At 49.6% G+C, this 9,277-nt stretch overlaps 1 protein-coding gene across 3 annotated transcripts in view; it reads left to right on the top strand.

Annotated features, from left to right (window-relative positions):
* The first annotated feature begins 1,213 nt into the window (after positions 1 to 1,213).
* Positions 1,214 to 9,277, top strand: part of KIF18A (kinesin family member 18A) — a 272,865-nt gene continuing 264,801 nt past the window's right edge. Inside the window, exons 1-2 of one of the 3 annotated variants that reach the window (XM_063944417.1) lie at positions 1,214 to 1,536; positions 7,482 to 7,843. In XM_063944417.1, the coding sequence (XP_063800487.1) occupies positions 7,519 to 7,843 (325 nt within the window). In that variant the 5' untranslated portion in view covers positions 1,214 to 1,536; positions 7,482 to 7,518. The other 2 variants (XM_063944418.1, XM_063944419.1) reach the window with 2 other exon arrangements.

Below are 9,277 nucleotides of genomic sequence, written 5' to 3'. Positions count from 1 at the left end.
GCAAGAAAAGTGTTTTGAGTAAAGATATCTGGCAGACGAAAACTTACCAGCCGTCTGGACCAAACATAAGAACTTATCACACTACAAGCATACAAGAATATAGGCGATCAAATCGGGGTATTTTCTACGTTACGTATAGACCCCAGGTCTATTTTTTAAGTATCCCAGATACTAACGTCTTTGGAGAATTGCGCTTTTCTCAGACGTATCTTTAAGTCCCAGACATTAAAGATTATATGGTATCCCTGATACCTGTTTTATGGCTTTACATAAAACTACGTAATATTAAGTCCCGGACTTAAATATTACCTTGTCACGTGTTCCCGGAACACGGAGCGAGTTCAAATTCAGTGTTTGAACGCAATCCCTTACGGAAAAGACAGACAATGAATTCTCTATCTTACCGATTCGGGGGCGATCAACTGAATCCAGGACTGAGCCCCCACTTGAAAGGATATCAGCCTCTTCTTGTACCCCTCGATTTGATGGCCACTGACGTCAGTGAGAGCAATCCTTAAAATTACAGATTATACACGACACCATGTAATTAAGAATCACTCTGCGTTTATTGTTCATAACAATGGTATATAAGGCATCATTGTCTAGGGAGGGATTGGAATGTCCAGGGAGGGGTAGGCAAAAGTAAATACTTTATTGGTTTAACTTTACTGCATAGGAGGGATAAAACAGGCTACATGGGGGGGGGATGTAGGATACAGCCTAGTACTTCATCTAGGGGTGGTGATTTCACACAGTTCCCAACAAACTATGGGTGGAGCTATATTCATTTTATGCAATGCAAGCTAAATCCAAGGCAAAAGAAAAAGAAACAATATTTACACAATGCACACTGACAGAGGAGATTTAACCCTTCAAGCTCTCCCAGCACTTGCCGGCATACAGCAGATGGGAGAACTGGGCAGATCTATAGCTTCCCTGCATTGCCAATGTCTCGACTTTGGTCCCTGGGACAAAAGCCCGATCCCGGACCTCAAAAGCGGCGGAGCTTACACGATAGCAGACGTGTTTGGGCGGATCGGGGCGTTTATCTTACAAGTTGGAAGTGGGAGTATGAGCACCTGCTAATATAGTGTGTGTGTACAGACTGAGCGCAGCGCCGGCGGCAGGAGGGCACTACCTGTCACACCGCCATATAACAGAAGCCCCTGTCCCCGTTCCCCGGCGCCGCTGCGGGGCTGAAACGTCGGCACCAACCGGGGCGCTGACACACTCCCACTCCCCCTCACCCCCCAGAGTCACAGCGCGGAAGGGGTTACTCGCACGGAGGGTTCCCCCAACGTCACCCAGTTGCGTCACGGGCTGCGCCGCGCCAGCCAATCAGATGGCCGGAGAGGAGACGCCTGTGGGCGGGTTGCCTGGCACGCAATACTCGTACCGACCAATCGCAGGCCAGCAGGCGAGAGCCGCTGTGGTTTGAATCTTGTTGCTGCACTGAGGCCGCAGCAGCAGCAGCCGTGTCAGGGGACAGCCGGGGATCTGCACCCGGGCCATGGTGACACAGCGGCGGGCCAGGAGGTTAGTGTGGGAGCGCGTACTGGCCGGGCCGGAGGCAGCCTAACTGCCCGTCACCCGCCTCCATCCAGCGCGCAGACGTTCATAGCTGCCCGAGAGAGCCCCAGCCCACCCTGACTAAGGAGTCTGCTGGCCGGGCAGTGTGAGCGGCTACCCTCGGCGTGGCCCCGGTATGACCTGAGCTCAGGGTCACCCTGCCGGCCAGCCACACCGTGCCTCATAGGCATTGCCCATAGCATGGGCTCACATTGGGGAGTGTGCAGGGTAAATGGCCTAGTCCCTGGCTTTAGCAGAGGAGCCCATGTCTTCTGGTGGCTTTATCAGGCATGTGGAGCACTGATGGGGACATGCTACTACATATATGTAATGTGGTGACACCTGGGAAAAGCCTGTAAGCGTGCTGCTACATGTATGTGTTAGTAAGGTATCCATATGGTATGATATGGCGCAAATAAAGTGGTACTTACTTGGTATGGTGCAGTGAGCGTAGAATGGTACCCACGTTTTATGGCGAAAACAGAATGATACTAGGAGGTGCGGTGAGTATAGGATGCTAACCATGTGGTACGGCTAACATAGCACGATGCCCATGTGGATCCATGGCGAGCACGGAGCTGTGCCCGCGTGGAACCATGGCGAGCACAGAGCTGTGCCCACGTGGAATCATGGCGAGCATGGAGCCGTGCCCACATAGCTACCTAATTCTGACACACAACAAGCTAGGGTTGGCATTGGACCATTGTTGGTGTCTCCAACCACCGATGGTACAAAATCAATGACAGAGCCCAATGTGAACTACAAATGTGTTTTATGCTGGCGCCGACTGCACACGTACAAAACACTGCAGCAAGCTGTCACTTTTATCATTTGTACTTTCTGTATCTGAGGAAGAAGTTAGCGATCCCTGAGGGGCCTGATTCGGAGTTTTAATATACGCCATGCTGATGTATTCACAGTGGATTGCTTATTTACTACTGATTCTGTGCAAAATTCAGTGGAAAGTCTTAGTGTGCAAGTTAATGTTTCAGATGGCATTCGCAATGTCTCCATGATCACTCCCACCGCAGATAGGGAAAGGGGGTGTACTGTAGCAACATTTGCTCAGTCTGTCGCTCCGCTATTACAGGCTTGAAGCCAGTTGGCAGGCATGTTTTTGCACATACGTTGCGAGCGTGTTCACATCTGCAAATGCCATAAACTACAGCTCTGAATCAGGCAAGAAATCAGGAATATTGGTGTTCATCTGCCAAACATACACCCAAGAGTTAATTCCCTTTTTATATAGGTATTATAAGAGTTACTGTTCTTCTCTTTTATGATCCCAATGTTTCTCTTGCTACTAGTAATACTAGAATATAGCATGGGTTACTATTACTCCTATCTTCTAATATTCAGTTATTTATATAGCACAATTGAAATCAGTGCCATAATGTTTTGGGGCCTAGAAAGTGTCCCTCAGACCTATAGAGAGAGCATAGATTAGCTTTGCAGGGGTGCTGCACATTACTTTAATGGGCTCTACACACTCAGCGATTCTTGCAATTTGGACGATGAACGATCTGAATGATGATCGATCATCGTCCAAATTGACTTGCATTGCAAAGCGACGGAGAACCAATGATGAACGACCACGGGGCAGGCACACTGAGCGATATGAACAATTTGTCGTTCATTACTGAACGTGATCATTCATATCGCCTGCACACATCGGCAAGTGTATAGGGCCCACAGGTGAGCATGAAGTACTCACACACCCCGAGCAGAAGGTAACTACTCCTGGTTAGTCAGGATGGTGAAGAGACCTCCTTGTACAGTCATAGATTATATGAATGGAGTTTCTACGTTGTCTTTAGAGACCGGCACACTTTGTGAAGAAGTGTGCTTATTATTTACAATTTATAAAATACCTTGTCTAAACCAAGTGGTATACGTTGTGTGTATGTGTGCCGCCCCCCAATCCTTTTCTGAAGTCAAACATTTGGAAACACCCATTAAAAATACTCCATTTGCCCGTCATCTCCTATATAATAGCCCAAAGTGACTGTGTGTATAATGCTGGGCGTGGGTAGGAGCTCTCATTGGTTTAGCAGCAGGTCTATCACACCCAGTCCACAGCTGATTGGGCGAGAAACACCCACCCACATAGGTTACATCCAATGGGAGGCTCTGCCCTTTGGCTGCTGTGTGTTCCCAGAGCAGGATTAACAATGGGACTGATGGAGCTGCAGCTCCAGGTCCACACCCCAAAGTAGGCCCACTGCATCTGCAGCAACATACTCTCCAACAATTTACACATAAACATTGATACAAATTTGAAAAGGGGGCGTGGCCACGGGTAAAGTGGTGTGGCCACACCTCTTTCCCTATACTTTCGATGGAAGTTTGGAGAGCCAAAAATCGGAATAGACCATAAAAAAGATACTGTACCTGCCAAAAAGGTACAGGTGGAGGGTATGCCACTGCATCTGCAGCAAGTGTCTGCGCTGTAGATAGGGGAAAAAAAATCCTTTTACTGCAGCGTCCTATTTCCTGCTGCCAGTCCGCCTGCCTCCTCCGGCATCAACAATCCCCTCTCCTTAGCCGCGGCACAGCTGCGTCCACCGGCATAGATAGTGTTCACTCCAGGCTGTTTTAGCAGGGCGCCGCGCCCTGCCCGTTTTTTTAGCAGGCAAAACCCGCCCTGCCCCTTTTGCGGCGCCCTGCTAGAACAGCCGCCCGCTTCCTGCCCTCCTGGCGTGTATAGATGCCGTGCGCATGCGCGCGGCATCCATTCACGCATTGGGAGAGAGCTGGGGGAAGCCCAGCAACGACGGAGGTGCTGGGCACGCCCCCAACAGTGACGTCGCCGGCCACAGGCGCTCTCTATAGTAGCGTCTGTGGGCTGCTCCGCCCCCTAAAATGACGTAGGTGTGGCCACGCCCCCTAATTTGCGCAAATGTTCCCCCAGAGTCCGGCGCCCTGCCCCTTTTCACTCCTAGAGTGAACACTAATAGATATGTAGGAAAGCGGCGCAGCGGAAGGCTTTCATAGCCCTCCCTGCACCGCATACTCTCTGAGCTCCGGAGCCGCCTCCTGCGCATGATGTCACAGAAGTGCCTCCCCGCCACAGCCACGCCAAGATTCCCAGAGGCCCTGACTCCACAACACAGTACCTGGGCTGCTGGCCTGGAAGCCCCGAAATGGCTAATGTAACGGATAGAGTGGGTGATATCGCGGAGGGTAATGTCTGGACGCTGAATCAATGTAAAGGGTGACAGTGCTGTGCAGTGCAGTGGGGGTGCAGTGTCACTTACACTGCACAGCATTCTCACCTTTTACCTTGATTCAGCCAGTCAGTCAGTTCTGCCAGCCAGTCACTATTGTTAGCGCCGGTGTCTTAGCGCGTCGTATTACAGGGAAGTAGACGCACTAAATAAACCACCGCTCCCAGCAGCCCTTGGCGACGAAGCATTCCAGCGCTAAGGCCTGCTGGGAGCTGTAGTTTATTGAGTGCATCTTCTTCCCTGTAATGCAGCGCGTTGGGACAACGGTGCAAACAATAGTGACTGGCTGCTGAGCAAGTCTCCGGGAGAGCCACTGCCAAAGGGAGGACAGCAGCTTAGCTGCTTCCAGGAGGAAAAGCATTCCCCGCCCCCTCCCCCACTCGCAGTACCTCCGGGCTCCATCCGCGGCACCTCCACACCACACCCTCCTCCACCACCTGTGGTGGCTTCGGTCCCCCTCCCGTGGCAGCTCCGGACCCTCAACCTCTTCCCCACCACCAACCCCCACCCACGGCACCACCGCACCAGCCCCTCCCCCACCCACGGTACCCCCAGACCACCTCCCCATCTGCGTCTCCCAGCACCCGCCACTCCCCCAACCACAGCACCTACTAGGTGATTCATCAGGCCCTGCGTGCGTTGTTCACACTGTTGCAAGGGGCTACAACCCCTAAACCGTCGCACGCCCTTTGTCCGTGCTATATTTAACCACTCACACAATTATGATTGGAGGTAATACTCCATATAATACATATATTGCATGGCACAAGGGCGTGCAAGGGTTAAGGGGGTCGTAGTCTCTGACGACGGTGTGAAGAGCGCCCGTAGGGCGCGATGAATCACCTAGTGGTTCATATTTATAAAAAAATATTTTTATATTGCCAATAGTGGTCCTTTAAAGAGTTCCTAGGATGTTATTTGGGTAGAAGCAAGTTCCACATTGATTAATAGTTTGATAATTTACTTATGCTCTCTGGGATTATTTTAAGCTGCATTACCACGTAGAGGTTCATTTACAGTTTGATGTAGTAGTGTAAAAAGCTCCAGATATAATATCTGTGCCTTTCACACACAACGGCTTTGAGCCGTGTTTAATGCTGCGCGCATATGCAGCAGCAAAAGGAAAAAAGCCGTTTTGTGTGAAAGGCGATTCAGACACTGAATCTATTCCCTTCAGGTCCGGTCTGGCAGCCGTTCTCCTATTCAGTGGATAGATCTGGCTACAGCACGGTGACTGGGCCGTGTCCGTGTCGTGTGAAAGAACTCATCGGGCTGAGTAGTCATTACAATCCCGGCACGGCAAGATGCCGTCCAGGAGTTTGTCGTGCTGGCTAGTGTGAAAGGGGCCTTACGCTTCTGTGGAGCTACATATGCCCCAATAGCAAAGCTATGACTGCATGTGGGGTGTATAGTTCCACAGCAGCTGAAGGGTGACATGTTGAATAACCCTGGTGTAGTTCGTTGATACATCATTGTTCTACAGGCACCAAGGCTTGCTGCCACTTGTAATTCTATAATTGAATTCTGCAATTTACGTTTTAGTTCTGTCCGAACACCTACTGGGTACGGGAGGGATTTGATATGACGACTGCCGGGATCCCGACAGCCGGCATACCGACAACTATTCTCCCTCTTGGGGGGTCCACGACACCCCTGGAGGGAGAATAAACAGTGTGGTGCGCCACCGTGCCCGCAGCGTAGCGAGCGCAGCGAGCATGCAAAGGGTTCTTTTGCGCTTGCCCCGCTGCCGGCATACCAGCGCCGGGATCCCGACAGCCGGCATAACATAGTTAGACCCCTGGGTACAGTTGTTGGAATTAGTACATTAAGAATGAGGCTGCTTTTTCGGGTGGGGTAGTGGTGGACTCTTTCTTTTTTTCTTGCAGGCCTGCTACCTTAGCCTTGTACTGATCAGCATGGAGCTTTGTAGTTATAAGGGGACACCAAGCTGTGGGCTATACGCACTGTTTTTCCAGTTATATGCAAGAAGTCTGATCCACTGCAGTTGTTTTGTTCTTGAGCACCATTATTTGTGTCACAGTCCAGGCCAAAAAAATAAGGCTGTGTAGGATCTGAGGAGGGACAAGAGTGGGGTGAGCATTAAGTCCAGTCATAGGGGGCAATTCAGCTGTTTTCCCCTGCGGCTGCCACTAGATGGTGCCCAACGGAGCAATTCAGCGGTTGCTCTGGTTGGGCGCGCGGAGACGCATAGCAGCTTACGCAATCGCGCCCATTTATTTAGCTGCTTTACGCAGCTAAACCCAACACTGGTGATGATAACAAGTGAACCCCCCCCCATAGAATTAAATGCACTTTAACCAGGTTTACCCTTGCTTCAAGAGATCCATTTGAAAATCCACCAGATCTCCATGTGTGCGCATCTCAACATAAATTGCAGTTTCACGTACGTGCTAAACATAGCCAACAAGTGAGTTCCCAGTCATTATCCAGTTACGTCCATGCAGCCACAAGATGCATATTCTCTGAATCGCCTGTAGATGAGTGTGCAAAGCTATGGCGCATGCACAGTGCTAAACACAACGGTAAGGTGCACCAGGAAAGTGAACTTCTTTGCAGTGCTGCATCTGCTCTTAATATGTACCCAGAAAAATAAAATCATTTAAAAATTGGATCTATGGAAAGTAGAAGCAAATTTTGACTCTTATTGTTGCTTTCTTTTTCCAGATTATAAACCATTCATCGGATCTCCGTCTATTCAAACATGGCTACTGGCGAGGGAGATGTTTGTAGCCATGTAAGAGTGGTAGTCAGAGTACGCCCTTCAAACGAGAGAGAGAGGCAAGCAAATTCCACCAGTGTGGTGCAAGTGGTGGATAGACACATTCTAGTATTTGATCCGAAGGTGGAAGTTGTCACTTTCTTTCACGGCAGGAGTGCAACCAATAGGGATGTTGCAAGAAAGAAAAATAAAGACATTAAGTTTGTGTACGATTGTGTCTTTGACGAGAATTCAACTCAGCAGGAAGTTTTCGAGCAGACGACAAGGATTGTGTTGGACGGTGTGCTGAATGGCTACAACAGTACAGGTATGTATCAATGTATGTGCTTTAATCATTAGTACAACGTGCCTCTACTAGAGCCTTGCACAGCAAACTGCTGACTTAGCGGTGTAGCTTGCGTTATTCTCTATGGCCCTGTCAGAAATGTAGTGATCACGCTAGGCTGTTTTAGCAGGGCGCCGCACCCTGCCCGATTTTATTTTTTAGGGCAGGGCGGATTTTGCCCTTTTCTGCGGCGCCCTGCTCAAATAGCCGCCCGCTTTCTGCCCTCCCAGCGTGTGAAGATGCTGTGCGTATGCGCGCGGCATCCATTCACGCTGTGAGAGAGCTTGGGGGAAGCCTAGCACTTCCGTAGGTGCTGGGCACGCCCCCAACAGTGACACCGCCGGCTGAACCGCCCACTTTTATTACATGTATTGACCACGCCCCTATTTTGCACGACCACGCCCCTTTTTGCCGTTTGTGCCCCTCACAGTCCGGCGCCCTGCCCGGATCCTAGAGTGAACACTAGAAATGCACAGGAGATGTTGATGATCTCCTCTGCTAATAAGTGTATATACGAATATAATTAACAATTGTTTAACAGTACAGTGAAAATTGATGCCTAGGATTTAAAGTTACAGACCACTTCACATTGGTGTCCGGTCTTTAGGTCGACCACTATTGGTCGACATGGTCACTAGGTCGACATGGCAAAGGTCGCCGCTTAAAAAGTTTTTTTTTTTTTTTAAATGTAACTTTCATAGTTTACGGTCCACGTGGACTACGATTGGGAATAGTAATCTTGCCTGAAGCACGGCAAGCGAAGCGAGGGGACATGGTGCACTAATTGGGGTTCCTAGTCACTTTACGAAGACAACCCAATTTAAAAAAAACAACCACAACCTGGGTGTCGATCTTTTTCAATGTCGACCTAATGACTGTGTCGACCTAATTCATGTATCAACCTAGTCATTGTCAACCAATAGTGGTCTACCTAATGACTGTCGACCCAACGATCCACACCCGACACATTAATCCCTTTTGTATATTGATTACAACAGTAAAGGTTTTTACTTACTGCTATCGCAATATCAGGCGAATCATATAATATTTAAAATGTAGTCTCTGCAGCATTTTCAAATCCTGCCAGAAAATTAACTACTATGGTCTGCAACGCAGGGGTAACTAAGGACTTGATGCTGGGTTGGACAGATGTATATTGGCATCATGTGCCCCAGCATTCCGTGCATAGAAATAAACTCAGTGTATTGGGCCTAATTCACACCTGATCGCTAGGCTGCGTTTTCATACAGCAGGCTATCAGGCCTAAACTGCGCATGCACCGCAGTGTGCGGGCTCGTTGCACAGGTACAAAGCGGATCACCGCTCAGCTATGGGTTTGTGCAAGGAATCCATTCGCACAGGCAGTCGCAGGGAGATTGACAGGAAGAAGCCGTTTATGGGTGTCAACTGTCCGTT

This window comes from Pseudophryne corroboree, chromosome 11 (assembly GCF_028390025.1).
Source record: "Pseudophryne corroboree isolate aPseCor3 chromosome 11, aPseCor3.hap2, whole genome shotgun sequence".
Classification (NCBI taxonomy): Eukaryota; Metazoa; Chordata; class Amphibia; order Anura; family Myobatrachidae; genus Pseudophryne; species Pseudophryne corroboree.
This window is presented reverse-complemented; position numbering and strand designations above follow the sequence as displayed.